This window comes from Falco rusticolus, chromosome Z (genome assembly GCF_015220075.1).
Source record: "Falco rusticolus isolate bFalRus1 chromosome Z, bFalRus1.pri, whole genome shotgun sequence".
In the NCBI taxonomy this organism is placed as follows: domain Eukaryota; kingdom Metazoa; phylum Chordata; class Aves; order Falconiformes; family Falconidae; genus Falco; species Falco rusticolus.
Window position 1 is genome coordinate 19,133,779 of NC_051210.1, and position 13,908 is coordinate 19,147,686.

General features: G+C 36.0%; 1 protein-coding gene across 1 annotated transcript in view; it reads left to right on the forward strand.

The window, feature by feature from the left end:
- Positions 1–13,908, forward strand: part of DMXL1 (Dmx like 1) — a 76,192-nt gene that overhangs the window by 11,462 nt on the left and 50,822 nt on the right. Inside the window, exons 3-11 of the mRNA XM_037373815.1 lie at positions 100–179; positions 1,023–1,089; positions 4,416–4,588; positions 6,065–6,254; positions 7,533–7,701; positions 11,086–11,298; positions 11,980–12,233; positions 12,328–13,012; positions 13,543–13,664. Of these exons, the coding sequence (XP_037229712.1) occupies positions 100–179; positions 1,023–1,089; positions 4,416–4,588; positions 6,065–6,254; positions 7,533–7,701; positions 11,086–11,298; positions 11,980–12,233; positions 12,328–13,012; positions 13,543–13,664 (1,953 nt within the window). The remainder of the gene's footprint in view (positions 1–99; positions 180–1,022; positions 1,090–4,415; positions 4,589–6,064; positions 6,255–7,532; positions 7,702–11,085; positions 11,299–11,979; positions 12,234–12,327; positions 13,013–13,542; positions 13,665–13,908) is intronic.

Consider the following 13,908-nt stretch of genomic DNA (forward strand, 5'->3'; position numbering starts at 1 on the left):
CTTCAGTTAGATTTAGAATAGATTTTTCTTAAGGAAAAGTTTGCAAGATAGTGATTTTGCAGTACTACTCTTTGCCAGAATAATCTTTAATGTCCAAAGGAGGGGTTCCCAAATGTCTTCATACTGGCTGTACTAGGAGAATGTTGCTTAGATCTAGGTGGAAATTTACTTTCTTTGGTGTATGTCTTTTGTAATTGACTTGTGGTTGCTACTGCACACACTAAATGCATCATGCTTTTGTTGACCTGATGGCTAACTTAATCCTTCCTGAAAGTCGGGCCTTTACAACCTGTTAGACATGTCTAATTAAGTCACATTGAAAATGTATACTGTACTTGTGCTGCAGAATTTAATTCTTGTATGTTCTTGTTGCCATTAATAAGACTGTCACTTAAGCAATAGCTTTGATGCTTCAAAACCTATGAAAAAAAAGCTCATTTATTGGTATTTCCAATGAAAGTAAAACACAGCAAAAATGAACCACATACTTAGGGTTTAGATTGTTTTGGTGTGGCGTCTTTACCAGTGTGGCTAATAATGTGAAATTTCAGATATTACTTAACTACATTATTGGTTTTACACCTTTTTGTTTTCTTGAGTTACAACTGTAGGAAGTGTGAAAAATGGAGATGTCTTTCAGGTAAGTTGGAAGATAATATGGGACAGCAGAAATAAATTGAAATTTCAAATGATTGTGAAGTGGAAGTAGAGCATATCTGCGTACAGTTTAATCTGTTGGCAGCTGGTTTTGTCATATAATATTTTGGAATATTGAATATTGTAGCGCCCTCAGCTGTAGCTTTTTGGCTTTGTTTTTCCTGTGCGGCCACTACTATGTGTTGTACACAAGTTTGCCTACTAGTCCTGGACTTTGTTAAAGCTGAAGTTGTTCCACACAGTACGATGTACACTTGCATTTAAGAATTAAATCATTTTTATGAGTTCAAGGGCAAAAAAGGTTTAGAGTCCTGAAAAAGTTCTTAAAACTTATTTTCTGTTTTTAATTGTCTTTTATTTCATAGAACTGCTTCTCAAATTTGTTTAATGAAATTCTCACCAGATGGGGAGTTTTTTGCTACTGCTGGAAAGGTAAGCATTTTTTTCTAATTATTTTGCACTAACTCAAATAAGCTATTAAATGAACAAAACAAAAGACACAATTAAAAAAATAAAAAGCTTTTTAATGAAAATTTTCTTTTTTATACTTTTTGCTTAGTATTTCCTGTAATCCCTCTGTGCACATCTACGTTTTGGTAAATATCTATTTGGGAAAAAGGTAGTATGTGGCAGGGTGCCCAACAAATACTCAGTGCTTACACTTTTAAAATACCTATTTTTAATCAGTACCCAATTATAAGAAGTCAGAAAGAGAAGAGTTTTGGGGAATGGGGGAGACGTGTGGATAAGCTCACTGCTGGATATTCCTCTAGTGAGAAAATATATTCAGTGTTTGATTATTATTGTGACACTATTAATAAAAAATAGCCCTTTAATATATTTTTGCATAAATACCTGTATGCCTGTTTGTGTACATAGAAGATAATTCACATTCCCCGCCACAGGTATATTCACACATAATTAATGTCCATGTTTGTGGCCAGTTTTGGAGATCAGTTCTGTGTGCTCAGTATTGAGTGGTTTATCAGAAAAAGCAAAAGCATTGCCAAAAAAATGCAGGGGGGTGGGGTGGAGTGGGGGGAGACAAAATGTCACCATCATATCTTTTCACTTCATTAAACACTAATGAACTAATATTTTCTGTATACTACAAAACTTGTTGTTCAGGTTTTGTAAGAGAATATAACATAACAAGTCAAAGCAGAAAAAAAATCAAGATCATGTAGAGGGTTCAGTGAAAAGGTGTGACAAATCCATACAAGAATTTATATGACTTGTTAAGGGATATGAAATGAGTAGTTTTCTGCAGATAGCACTGTTGTTTTTGAGGGGAGAGTCTCATTGACATTGGTCAAAAAGTTCCCTTAAGAATGTCCAGATCCATCTTTGAGAATTTATGGCATTATCAAAGTAGATTGTAGGAAAAAAAAAAGGCTTTCAGATTACTATTTAAAAAACAAGTTTCCTGTTTGGGTTTTGTTTGTTTAACGGTATAAGCAGTTTTAATACAGATTAACAGATGCAGGTAAGCATAAAGTATGTGCTACCAACTAAAGAACCTAGCAGAGACTGCAGAATTATTACAAAGGAAACAAAATGCTAGTATGTAAGGTTATGCGGGACAATGCCGTTGATGAGACTAGTGAAAACCTGTTGTAAGTGTAACAGACTCCAGAACAGTGTTAACCTGACAGAATGAGTTTCAGACTTAAGAATGAAAGACAGTTGTGCAGTTTGGTCTAGTCTGCGTCAGAGGTGTGATTGAAAATTTGGCACGTACACATAAAGATTGGTTAGAACAATGTTTGATTTGGTAATAGTGTGTGGAACTTTGCTGGTTAGATCATAATGTCCTGGTAATACATGCTTGAAGCAGAAAGATTCAAGGGCTGTTCAATCTGCAAACAAGTCTTGCTTGTAAAAGGTAGTTGTCATCTATATTGTCATGATTCAGTTGTGTGCATCAAGAACAGATGAGTAACATACTTTGCTGAGTTGTAGGTGTTTAGTTTTTTCCTCTAAAGCTTGCCATTTCAGATAGTTATGCTTGCTTAGAAGGCTAAACTTTTAAGGCATCTCCTATCTTTAGGGAGGAGACAAAGATGTAACAAATCTGTAAAATAGTCTAAATTTCCTTTTTCTAAATGAAGTGTATTCTATAAACTAAACTGACTAGTTTCTAATACTTGAAGTGAAATACTAGATTTCCTTGATAAACTTGATTCAGAATAATAACTAAGCAACAAATTCTTACGCTCCATTACTTTTTTGCTTGTTTGGGATGCCATATTGCTTGCTAAATGTTCTGCGGTGTCTTTAGTGATTTACTGGCTGAAAGGAGATTTATTCCAGTCATGTTTAAGATAACTATTACTTAGAAAATTGTTTGATTACAGGTTTTATTTTTTAAAAAAAGTATTTTGTTATTGTTGGCAATATGTACTGTATGTATTTCACTGTATATTTTTTTTGTTCAAAACGAGTTTATTTTAAAGATCAGGTTTTAATGGAGTCTAATGTTACAATTGAATTGTAGGAAAATAAATTAATCTGAAAATAGCTTTTGTGGGGTAATATTCTTGCAGACTTTTTGACTGGAATATTTTATATCCTGTTGTGTCATCTTAGATTACAAACTCAGGCAAAGCACAATTACTAAGTAGGAAAATGAGTAATGGGTTTTTTTATCATAAATTACTAAGTTAATTACCTGTCTGCAGAATCTTTAAAATTAAAGAAATATGACACAGAAAAAAAAGTGCATTTTTTTATGAGAGAAGGTGCTGGTCAGCAAAACAACCTCCCCTCAAGAGGGTTATGTTAAGCATACCAAGGTTAATATAATATTTCACTACCATTCATATTTAATAGTTTATCAGCAACTTAGGAATCTAGATCCAGATTAATTTATCTAGTCACAGAATCACAGAATGGTCAGGGTTAGAAGGGACCTCTTGAGATCATCTAGTCCAGCCCCCTGCTAAAGCAGGTTCACCTGGAGCAGGTTGCACAGGATCACATCTGGGCGGGTTTTGAATGTCTCCAGAGAAGGAGACTCCACCAGCTCTCCGGGCAGCCTGGTCCAGTGCTCTGTCACCCTCAAGGTAAAAATGTTCTTCCTCATATGCAGATGGAAGTTCCTGTGTTGCAGGTTGTGCCCATTGCCCCTTGTCCTGTTGCTGGGCATCACTGAAAAGAGCCTGGCCCCATCCTCTTGACACTTGCCCCAAAGCTATTTGTGGGCATTGAAAAGATGCCCTCTTGGTTGTCTTCTCCAGGAGAAACAGGACTAGTCCTTTAAAGGCATCAGAAGTAGAATACTGGGAATATGATGTTTTCAATTTATATATATACATATGTAAGAAAAGCAGGCTGAGTAGTACTGAGCTTGATTTTTTTGAGGTGTCTTCTTTGACCTTTGTTTATATTCCTAACACTTTAATATGTGTGTGTAGGTTTTGGGGGTTTTCTGTCAAAGTACAATTAATTGTATTAACATTTGAACACCAGCTCAAGCCAGCACAGCTTGCATTTTTGTGGTTAAAAACTGGCAGCTGTTCAGAAGGAGCAAAATTAAATCCAAGTTAATAATGGCAAGAGAGATTAAAAGAAAGCTCTGCTACCATGTTTTCTTTAAGATCAGCTTTTGAAGTTCTGTTTACTGAACTGACTTTCTGCTGCCAGAAAAGTTTTCTGCTTAAAAGAAAAAATACAAACCCAGGAGACGTACCTAGAAGTACATGAAGTGCATCATATTCTTATGCAAGGTAGTCTTACTGTCTTTTTACTTTCCCCAGGATGATTGTCTTGTGAAGGTATGGTACAATACAGACAGTTGGCGATCAGCCGTAACACCACCTGGCACAAGTCCAGAAAATGAAGCAAAAATTGATTTTTCATTTGTGTATTTGGCTCACCCTCGATCAGTAAACTCATTTTCATGGAGAAAGACCAGTAAATTCATGCCACGGTCAGTAGTTCTAATAATCTGATGTTTGTAAAATGCCCCAAAACCCCTAAACTGTACAGTCTTCCCAGCTGTGCAGTCAACAGTCACACAAGTTTTACAGTTTACTGAGGTTATTAGTGTTTGCAGACCTTGTTTATTGTTTGTGTGTGTTGGTCTTAATTCTTTTACACTGAAGTTCTTGGGAGATTGGTAAGTATCATTTTACCTGGGAAGGAACTGGAAAGATAGAAAGGGAGTCCCACAAACTGGCTTAGAGATTGGACTAAATGTAAAATTGGATATTGTAAAATTACCTCTCCTTGCATCTTTTTGGTTGCTCTGTCTTAAATGACCATGCATGCATTTGATGTCAGCTTGTTCTGTCTTTTTGTGTCCTAATGGAATCAGAGCAGATTAAAACTGTCATTTCTCATCTTTCTCGTTTAATTGTTTCTGTCTTACTTCTCTACCTAGTGTAAAACCGGACCCCTGTCAGAAACAGTATCTGGAGATTTTATTAAAATGATCATTTGGAATTGATGTTTTGGGCCTGGTTCATTTTTTTTGCATGTATTTGGATGATTCCTAAATAACCTGTCCCTAGTTTTCAGTACTAACTGCGATCTCAAACTGGAGTAGTATTAGCAAGTTTGCAACCGTCTTTTTGCTGTATTATTCCAAATAGTAGCCATTTGAATTCTGCATACCTTAGTGTGTTTAAGCAAGTTTATCCTCTTATATAAGAACCTTTAAGTAGAAGACTCCTTATGAAGCCATTACTGTAATCCTTAAATCAGTTTTGGAAATTCACCTCCTCCATGATGCCTGAGGAAGTTTACTGCTGTATAGTCCAGTCAGATGATCCATATAGTTTTCAAGTCTTAGCTAAAATCAGTTTGCAAACTTACATGAACTGGAAACTGGATGATCTGCATAGGTTTTTGTAGTGCCTAGTTTAGGTTAATTTTTTTTTATGTATATGTAACACAAATTGCATTTAAAAAAATAGTTATTAAGAAAAGTTTGTAGTTTTAAATTGGCTGTTTTATTCCTGGTGTTACTGTGGTTTCTCTGGTTTGGCTATAGAATTTTGTAAGTGCTGTATAGCAGTAAGATCTGGAGAATTGAGAACAGGTATCCAGAATAGGTTTTTTTATGTGCTTTTTTTATGTGAAGGACTTCACAGAATTAGTCATAGCTGGAGTAGAAAAAGCCTACGTTTTTAATTTAGAATCAAGATCCATGATTTGGTGTTGCACAGTTGTGTAATGAAGTTTGCGGTAGTTCATATTCAGATATTGAATAGACAAGGAAGTAGTTCATACATAATTTGTTTTCCTAAGAATGGATTGTTGAGTTTTTGTTTGTGTACTGTCTTTAAATTACTTGGTGCAATTCTGGAAACTGATAAAGGAAAACTGGAACTGTTGCTTTATGTTGATATGTGACAGTAAGCAGCTAAGCAGCTTCTTCACGCCTTAAATTTTCTTTCATTAGTGGTGCTGTCTGCAATGTACTCCTGACTTGCTGTAAGGATAATGTTTGTCGTCTCTGGGCAGAGACTTTGTTACCCAATGACAGTCTGTTGTATGGTGGAGGATACAACAATTGGAGTGGATCAGTGAACTTCACAAATAACTTCAAAAGAAATACTTCAAGTAAGGAGAAAGTGCAAAACGCTTTAGAGGTAAGAAGTGAAACTGAACAGAGATATTGAACACATATACACACACATGTAATTTTAGACAGGATTGTAATTAATAGCTTGAACAGGTATATTAAGCTGAAATCCTTTATGCCATAGATATGCATAAAATGTTACAAAAGAGTGAATTTAATTGAAATCTTCCTTGGGAAGATTAATCTGATGGCCATCCTACTGAACTTTCACTTTAGAAGACACACTGTTCTTATGTCACTACTGCCTGTCTTGCTCTGGTGACTGAAGCAAAGTGCAATCCAATATGTAGTTCACAGGACTAGGAACAGTATGGAGCACATATTGTATATAGGTTATGTGAAACCCGCTAATGATACTGCTTTAAAATATATGGTAGGGGCTCAACTGTTACTTCTGAGGCTGAGATGTTCTCTGGCTTCTGCAACTGCAAAGACAGTGATAATACAGAGGGAAGAAAGGTAGCCTTTGTTGCCTTTCTGCTGTAGTCCTCCAGTAGAGCACAGTGCTTGTAAGCTGTATCTGTAAGGCAAATGATCCTTACCAGACACGTGTTTTCTAATCAGTGGGAAGCAGGGGGAAGGTGAAGCATTAGTGATCTCCTACAAAACTGTATGTGTGGGCATTGTGGGCTGAAAGGCAAAACACAAGGAAGAAAAAATATTCAGAGAGGGGAGAGGAAAGGAAGCTGGAGACGGTTCTGTGTTCCTGTTGAAAATAAGAGGCAACATTAGACATCAGAAATAACAATTACATGAAAATGGAGAGAAAACTATTCTATGTGAACATGTTGTGGTAAGATGCAAAGGATAGCAAGTAAAGAGGAATAGCAAGAGCGTAATACAGTCCTTAATATAAATTGTATACCACCTTGTATCTTTTGGTGCTTGTGTAGGTATCTACAGGTCAGTGGGCTTGAACTGTGCAGTATGTGGAGTGAGACAGTCTCTGAAATGAGATTATTCAATTTTGCTGCTTTGTTAGTTCCACATAGTATTTTCTGTCAAAGTATAAAAACTGCATGAGCATTGTCTGGAGACTGAAATATGAAGCAGTTACTATGTTGAGGTACTGTATGTGCCTTCATAAATGAATCTGAAGGCACTAGTATGTCTCTCCTGCAGACACAACCTGCACAGTGTAATTTTTCCGAGAAACTCCAACAATGGTTTAAAGTAGCTTTTAAACTGAAAAATTTCATTTACTAATATCTAGAAAACATCTTACAGTTTAAATCTGCTTTTTCTTTTTGAAAGGAATTAAAATGACACCTTATTCTTCATGCAGTTAAACCTGAGGCACTTTCGACGAGGAAGGAGGAGGTCGGGTGCTGTTGTAGCACATACTGGATATGCTCCACATCAGCAAGACCCCCACGAAGTTCACAGGAACATCCCTCCTCATGCGAATGCACTTTGTCACTTCCATATTGCTGCCAGTATCAATCCAGCCACAGGTAAGAACTGTGTTAAGTCTTTGCTACAGGGTGAGCCACAATTTCTTTTAGGTCTGTGTTGTCTGTGTAAGCTTGACTGGCTCAGATGTGTTTGTACAGTGTTTACATGATTATGCAAAATTACTAGCATGTTAGTTTCATTTAATGGATGACAGAACCTTCTTTCTACAGTCATAGAATTATTTGAGTAAATTTTCTCTACAGTAATCCTGTCTTTCATTTTTGATCATCTTTTAACTGAGATTGACAGTGGTCTGAGATGCAGAAGGCTAAGTATTTGTAACTGGAATTACAAATTCACTGGGAATTGTGTATGATACTGGGAGCATGCTGATAAATTAGTGTCCAAGCTTCTTAAAATGAGTACCTGACACTTAAGTGTCTGAAGTAGGCAGACATCCCTGTACTTCTGTCTCTAAACCAAGCAAAACACGCCTTCATCTTTTGTACCATGAACTTTATTAATAATAATCTCTTGCACTCAAGCAGTATCATGATAGGCATTAAGCAAAATCCCCTATACTTGCTAATATTTCTGTCTCTGTAATCATTTGTGTCTGCTGTAAATGAAGCACGTCTCCTCGTTGAAAAACTGAATAGAAGTGCAATATTGATGACCTTTCATTAAGGTTTTATTGCTGTGATGTGATTTCCTGCATCTAGACTTAATGAACAAACATATTACATAATCCTTTTCTTGAACTAGTTAAGCTCTGTCTTACAGTATTTTTAAATAGTTTAGGTTTTTTTGTTCCTGCTTAACCCTTGTTTGAAAGGCCAATTTTGACCTAAAGCCATTCATGATTAATTCATATTTGTAGCTGTATAGTGTCTGGTATGATTATAAACAACTGTTGGTTTCCATTACCATTTCTGTGCTAAGCAAGCTGTAAACACTTCTTCCTGTAAGATTAATCTTCACCTTTTTTAGTGTTGTTTCATGGTTCTTTTAAAAGATAGGCTTGATGTGATTCTAGTCATATCAGAATCTTCTTGCAGTTTTGTGCTGTACCATCAATGTTATCCTATTTCTACAGGAAATGCCTCCAGTCATTACACATGTTACAGCCCAGTGTCATAGAGGAAGATTTCTCCAGATCATCTTGGAGTTTTGTAGTTCTCTGCTTTTCTGCATCTTAAAATTGCACAAGGAGCTAGCTAACCTTTTCATGTGCATAGCACATGATCTTTCACTGTCTTTCTCTTACCTGATCTTAATGCACTTCTTTCCTTGTTTGTTTGTACGTAGTAACTAAGTAAACTTTAATTTAGCTTTTAGTTTTTGCAATATAAATGTGCCCAACAGCAAATTCACAGAATGGGAATAAAAACATTTTGGAAAAGAATGGTAAAAGATTTTCCTAGGTGTCTAACACTTGTCTTCAGTCTTTTTAATCTTTTTTCCTTCTACATTATCTGTATTAATATTATCTATCTTGATACTGTCTGTTTCATCACTTGGTCTTTAACTTGGTGGCTTGAAGGGTAATGGATTGTTCTTACTTCAGAGGTTCTCCATGAAACTTTCCCATCTTAAATGTTAATTTGCAGAAATATCTGTCCTCGCTCACAGTCAAGTCCTTAAATACCTTGGTCTAACCATATTCTTTAAGTAGACCTTTTAGTTTGCCCTTTTAAAATGAAATTTAATCTGAAAACCTAATTGTATTTTCTTTCATTTATATCAGTTTATGATCTTTTACTTGAAAATTTGCCCTTAGACTATTCAGAGTACTTGATAAAAACTAAGGCCAAAGCAGCTTTATCTCTCATCCACTTGACTTTTTTAAGAATTAATGCTATCATATACAAGAATAGATGTCCTCTTAATTTTTACTGTATTTGTGTTCTGTTGTTTAATTTTGAAACTTACTTTCTTATAGCAACAAAATCCTTCAGACCTTCTTTTATACTGCAGTGTTACTTATACTGGTATTCAGCCTCGGTGGAGTTCTGTGAAAGGAATAAGCAATGGTTGTTAGGACAAAATTATCTGTAGGCAAATCTAGAAGAATGTATTGAATTTTAAGACCTTAGTTTCCTGGAAAGAGTGAATGTTGTTTATGAAGCAAATAGAAATTCACAAAGGATTTTGTCCAGACCTAAGCACCAGTTAGAAGTTGATAGTTTTGAGGCAGGAGAAGGGGGGGGCGAAGTGATTTCTTTAGTGATCTTTTGATACATATTCGAAGTACATAGATTTATAATCTAATCTGAAAATTATCTTTCTAGTTCACCTTCTTATTCACATCTGCTGTAGCTTTGACTTCCAAAGAGAGGTCAACAGAATTCTTCCCTCTGAAGTTCTGTTTTTGCCAAATGTATTACAGTATTTTTGAGACTGGCGTTAATTGGCCTTTTTAGGAAGACAGACTGTATTTATTAAATACTCTGTGGTCCTCTTGCCCCCTTCTGCTATTGCATTTCCTCCCTGCATTGCTGGTAAGCCCTGATGGTCCTTTCTTCTATCTGTGTGCTCTTGGTTATTGTTTTCTTAAGCTATGCTGGAGGGTAATTAATTCAAAGCCATTACTGCCTTTGAAAAAAAATCAAAATCCAGAACTGGGGTAAAAAGTATTTTGTCTCCCAGGGCATGGAATTTAAGTAATGCTGCATAAATAGGGAATAGAAGGGAATGAGAAGTCTGTATGGAGACTTCTAGGTGGGAATTAAATGCAGGTTGAACTTGTACAATGTTGCTGTATGGCTCATTTGAGGAAATTGCAGTAAATAATCTAAGCTGCTTTTTAGCACGCTTAATTGAGATGATGTTACTCTGCAGCAGTCTGGTACTTGCTTCCATCACTTACTTTGTGACTAGTGCTTTATTTTTCACAGCCACTTGGGACACCAAGTAGCATCATAGGGCAATGTAAAATAGTAATGGAATCTACAGGAATCAAATTCTGGCTTTTATGTGATGGTGTTAACAGGGGACCTCAGCTGGTCACTGTACTGCTTTTTTGCTGGTGTAAGCCCCTGTCATATGTGGTCCCTGATTACAGCGTATACCTACTGCAACCTCCATTGTAGACTAAATGTTGGGAAATTAATGCTTAAATTATTTGATTCACACTGAGATGTAGAAGCAAAAGACAAGGTAAATTAACCTGCAAGACAGTGTTACATCATGAAGATGTTAACAGTGCAAGGCCATACGTAATCCTAATGCATACCCAAGAGCCTTCCTGTGGAACATGTCTTGTAGTAGCAGTCAAGCAATTTAATACTGAAGGTAGATGATGATGGTGGAAGGAATGACAAGTGGCAATACACTTAGTGTATTTTTGCGTGGTAGGGTTTCTGCTTAAAAGCAGTTTATCTGAAATTATTTTTTGACCAAACTACTTGGTTTTCAAAAATGTAAGCATCTTTTTCTTATAGATATTCCTCTACTGCCTTCTATCACATCTCTGAGTCTTGGTGACAATGAAGAAAAAAGTGGACCTTTTGTTGTCCACTGGCTAAACAATAAAGAACTTCATTTTACCTTATCCATGGAAGTATTTTTGCAACAACTTCAAAAGAGTTTTGAGCATCATTCTCCTGAGACTAACACCGAGGAGTCTAATCAAATGGATGGCAGATCAGAAGAAGGTAGAAGTCTTATCATAGACAAATGGCTTTCATTTTATGAAGTAATTTGTAGTTTTCTTTCAGGTGAAGAAATGGGCAACTTCTCGTGTAAGGATATGGACAGATTACAGTAGCATTTCTATGCATTTCCTTCCCTTATGCTGGAAATACCTAAGTGACATTTAAAAATCTGTATCTAGAAATTCTGAATTTGTTTATGGTTGTTTCAGAGACTGAATTATTTGTGCTGAAAACTGTTATTTATATAAAACTCCAGGCTGACCTGGAGGCCTTTGCCTGAAAATGTGTACTTTTAACATTTTTAAGGAAGGAAGTGCAACCTTAGAAAGAACTTTTTTAATACCAATGTGCACCTAATTTAAATATCTTTATTCTATAATATAGTACAGTAAATGAATTTAAATATATAGAGTTTGGAGGTGACTGCTTTTGTTCTACCTATGCATGCAAAAATTTATATAAAATGGGGAAAAAAAAAGTATTTCAAATTAAGGTACAATATAAACTACTTTGGTTTTTTAGTTATTTAGGTCCACTAGAGGATTTCTGGTTAAAACTTTCATTATTTTAAATTTGTGCTTATATGAGTGGCTTATAAAAGGCCTGAAAGGTGCTCCAGTAACACTGCTTGTTATACTTCTGCTTTTGAATATAATAAATATATATCTCTATGTGTTCTAGAGGTTGATGAAAATGGAGATGAACAAAAAGGAAGTCAAGAAAAGAAGGAATCGGGGGATGAAAAAACTACTCCAAATTCAAGCCTTGTTCCTTTATCTTCTGCTATTATTGATCATGAAATTGAAGTACTACTTTCTGAATGGAGTAAAAATGCTGACATGCTATTCAGTATACATCCTATGGATGGTTCACTACTGGTATGGCATGTGGACTGGCTAGATGAATACCAGCCTGGCATGTTTCGCCAGGTGCAGGTACTTTTATTTTTTCTGGGTTATGCATTGTTAGTCAGTGAGAAGTATGGTGAGAAAATAACTTTACTTTTTTTCCCCTTTCAAAAAATTCCAGGTGTCGTTTGTCTCGAGAATTCCTGTTGCATTTCCAACGGGTGATGCAAACTCCCTTTGCAGAAGTATAGTGATGTACGCTTGTACCAAAAATGTTGACTTAGCTATTCAACAAGGCAAACAAAAGCCTCCTGGCCTTACACGATCCTCATCTATGCTTATCTCTTCTGGACACAGTAAATCAACCAACAGTTTAAAACTAAGTATCTTCACGCCTAATGTTATGATGATTTCCAAACATGCAGATGGGTCATTGAACCAGTGGCTAGTGAGTTTTGCCGAGGAATCTGCTTTTTCAACTGTACTCAGTATTTCGCATAAATCGAGATATTGTGGTCACCGTTTTCATCTGAATGACTTGGCTTGCCACTCAGTGTTACCACTGCTGCTTACAACCTCACATCACAATGCTCTAATTTCACCAGATGTTGAGAATGCAGAACAGGCAAATGATTCTTTAAAGTCTCATGAGTCACCAGTAAGACTTCAGAGTAGAGGCAATGCAAATGTAACATCTCAGGATCCCAATGTGGTTTACAGTGAACTTATTCTTTGGCGAGTTGACCCGGTTGGGCCTCTGTCCTTTTCTGGTGGAGTTTCTGAACTTGCCCGGATCAATTCTCTCCATGTTTCAGCTTTTTCTAATGTTGCATGGCTGCCCACACTTATACCCAGCTATTGCCTTGGTGAGTTTCATTTTCTGATTTGTGAAGTGTTCTGGAATAAAAGTAATGTAATGTAATGATGCCGTTAAATAGATAATTTAGATGTATTTTAATGCATTGGAAAGTTTTAAGCATGAGTCCTTTATTTCACAGATTTCCAAGCTGCTACTTGGAAATTATTTATTCCAGTGTGAAGAATTCCTGTGTTCTTCTGCCTTCGTTTATGTGTTTGGTATTTTAGAAGCTAATGCAATAAATTACTTGGATGTTAGTGCATACTACAGAGCATGTTGAACACTTCAAAAGCACAGGCAGATTTTGCTGTGGTTTGTAAATGGGATTTTTAATTCCTTTCCTATACTTTGACTTGCTTGCCGAGTGCAGCATTAAACTTCGTAGTTTTTGCTTGTGAACATAAACTAGGAAGAGAGAATTTTTCTTATGCTGTATTGCTTTCTTTCATAACTTCAAAATTGCCTTTTGCCAAAAAAAGAAGAGAGCAAGTTGGTGTTTGAATATTTTTAGCACTTCTTGCATTCTCATTTTTTCAGGTGCATACTGTAATTCTCCAAGTGCCTGCTTTGTGGCTAGTGATGGACTGCATTTGAGATTATATCAAGCTGTAATAGATGCTAAGAAACTTTTGTGTGAGCTCTCCAATCCAGAAATTTCTGTAAGTAAAAGGCTGAAGGTTGGAACTTCATTCAGTAGCACTAGTTTTAGACTTGCTGGCAACTAAGCTGATTGCTGAGGATTTTGCAGGTTATGATAGTTTAGTTTGGCTTGTAAAAACAGATATGGTAAAGATTTTTAGCATTGTAGCCATACTGCATTCCATTTAATCTCAAACTCTGCATATTGAGGCAGGTCAATGGTTGGGAAGTACCTCTGAAACCTTTGCACTACAAGGAGTAATA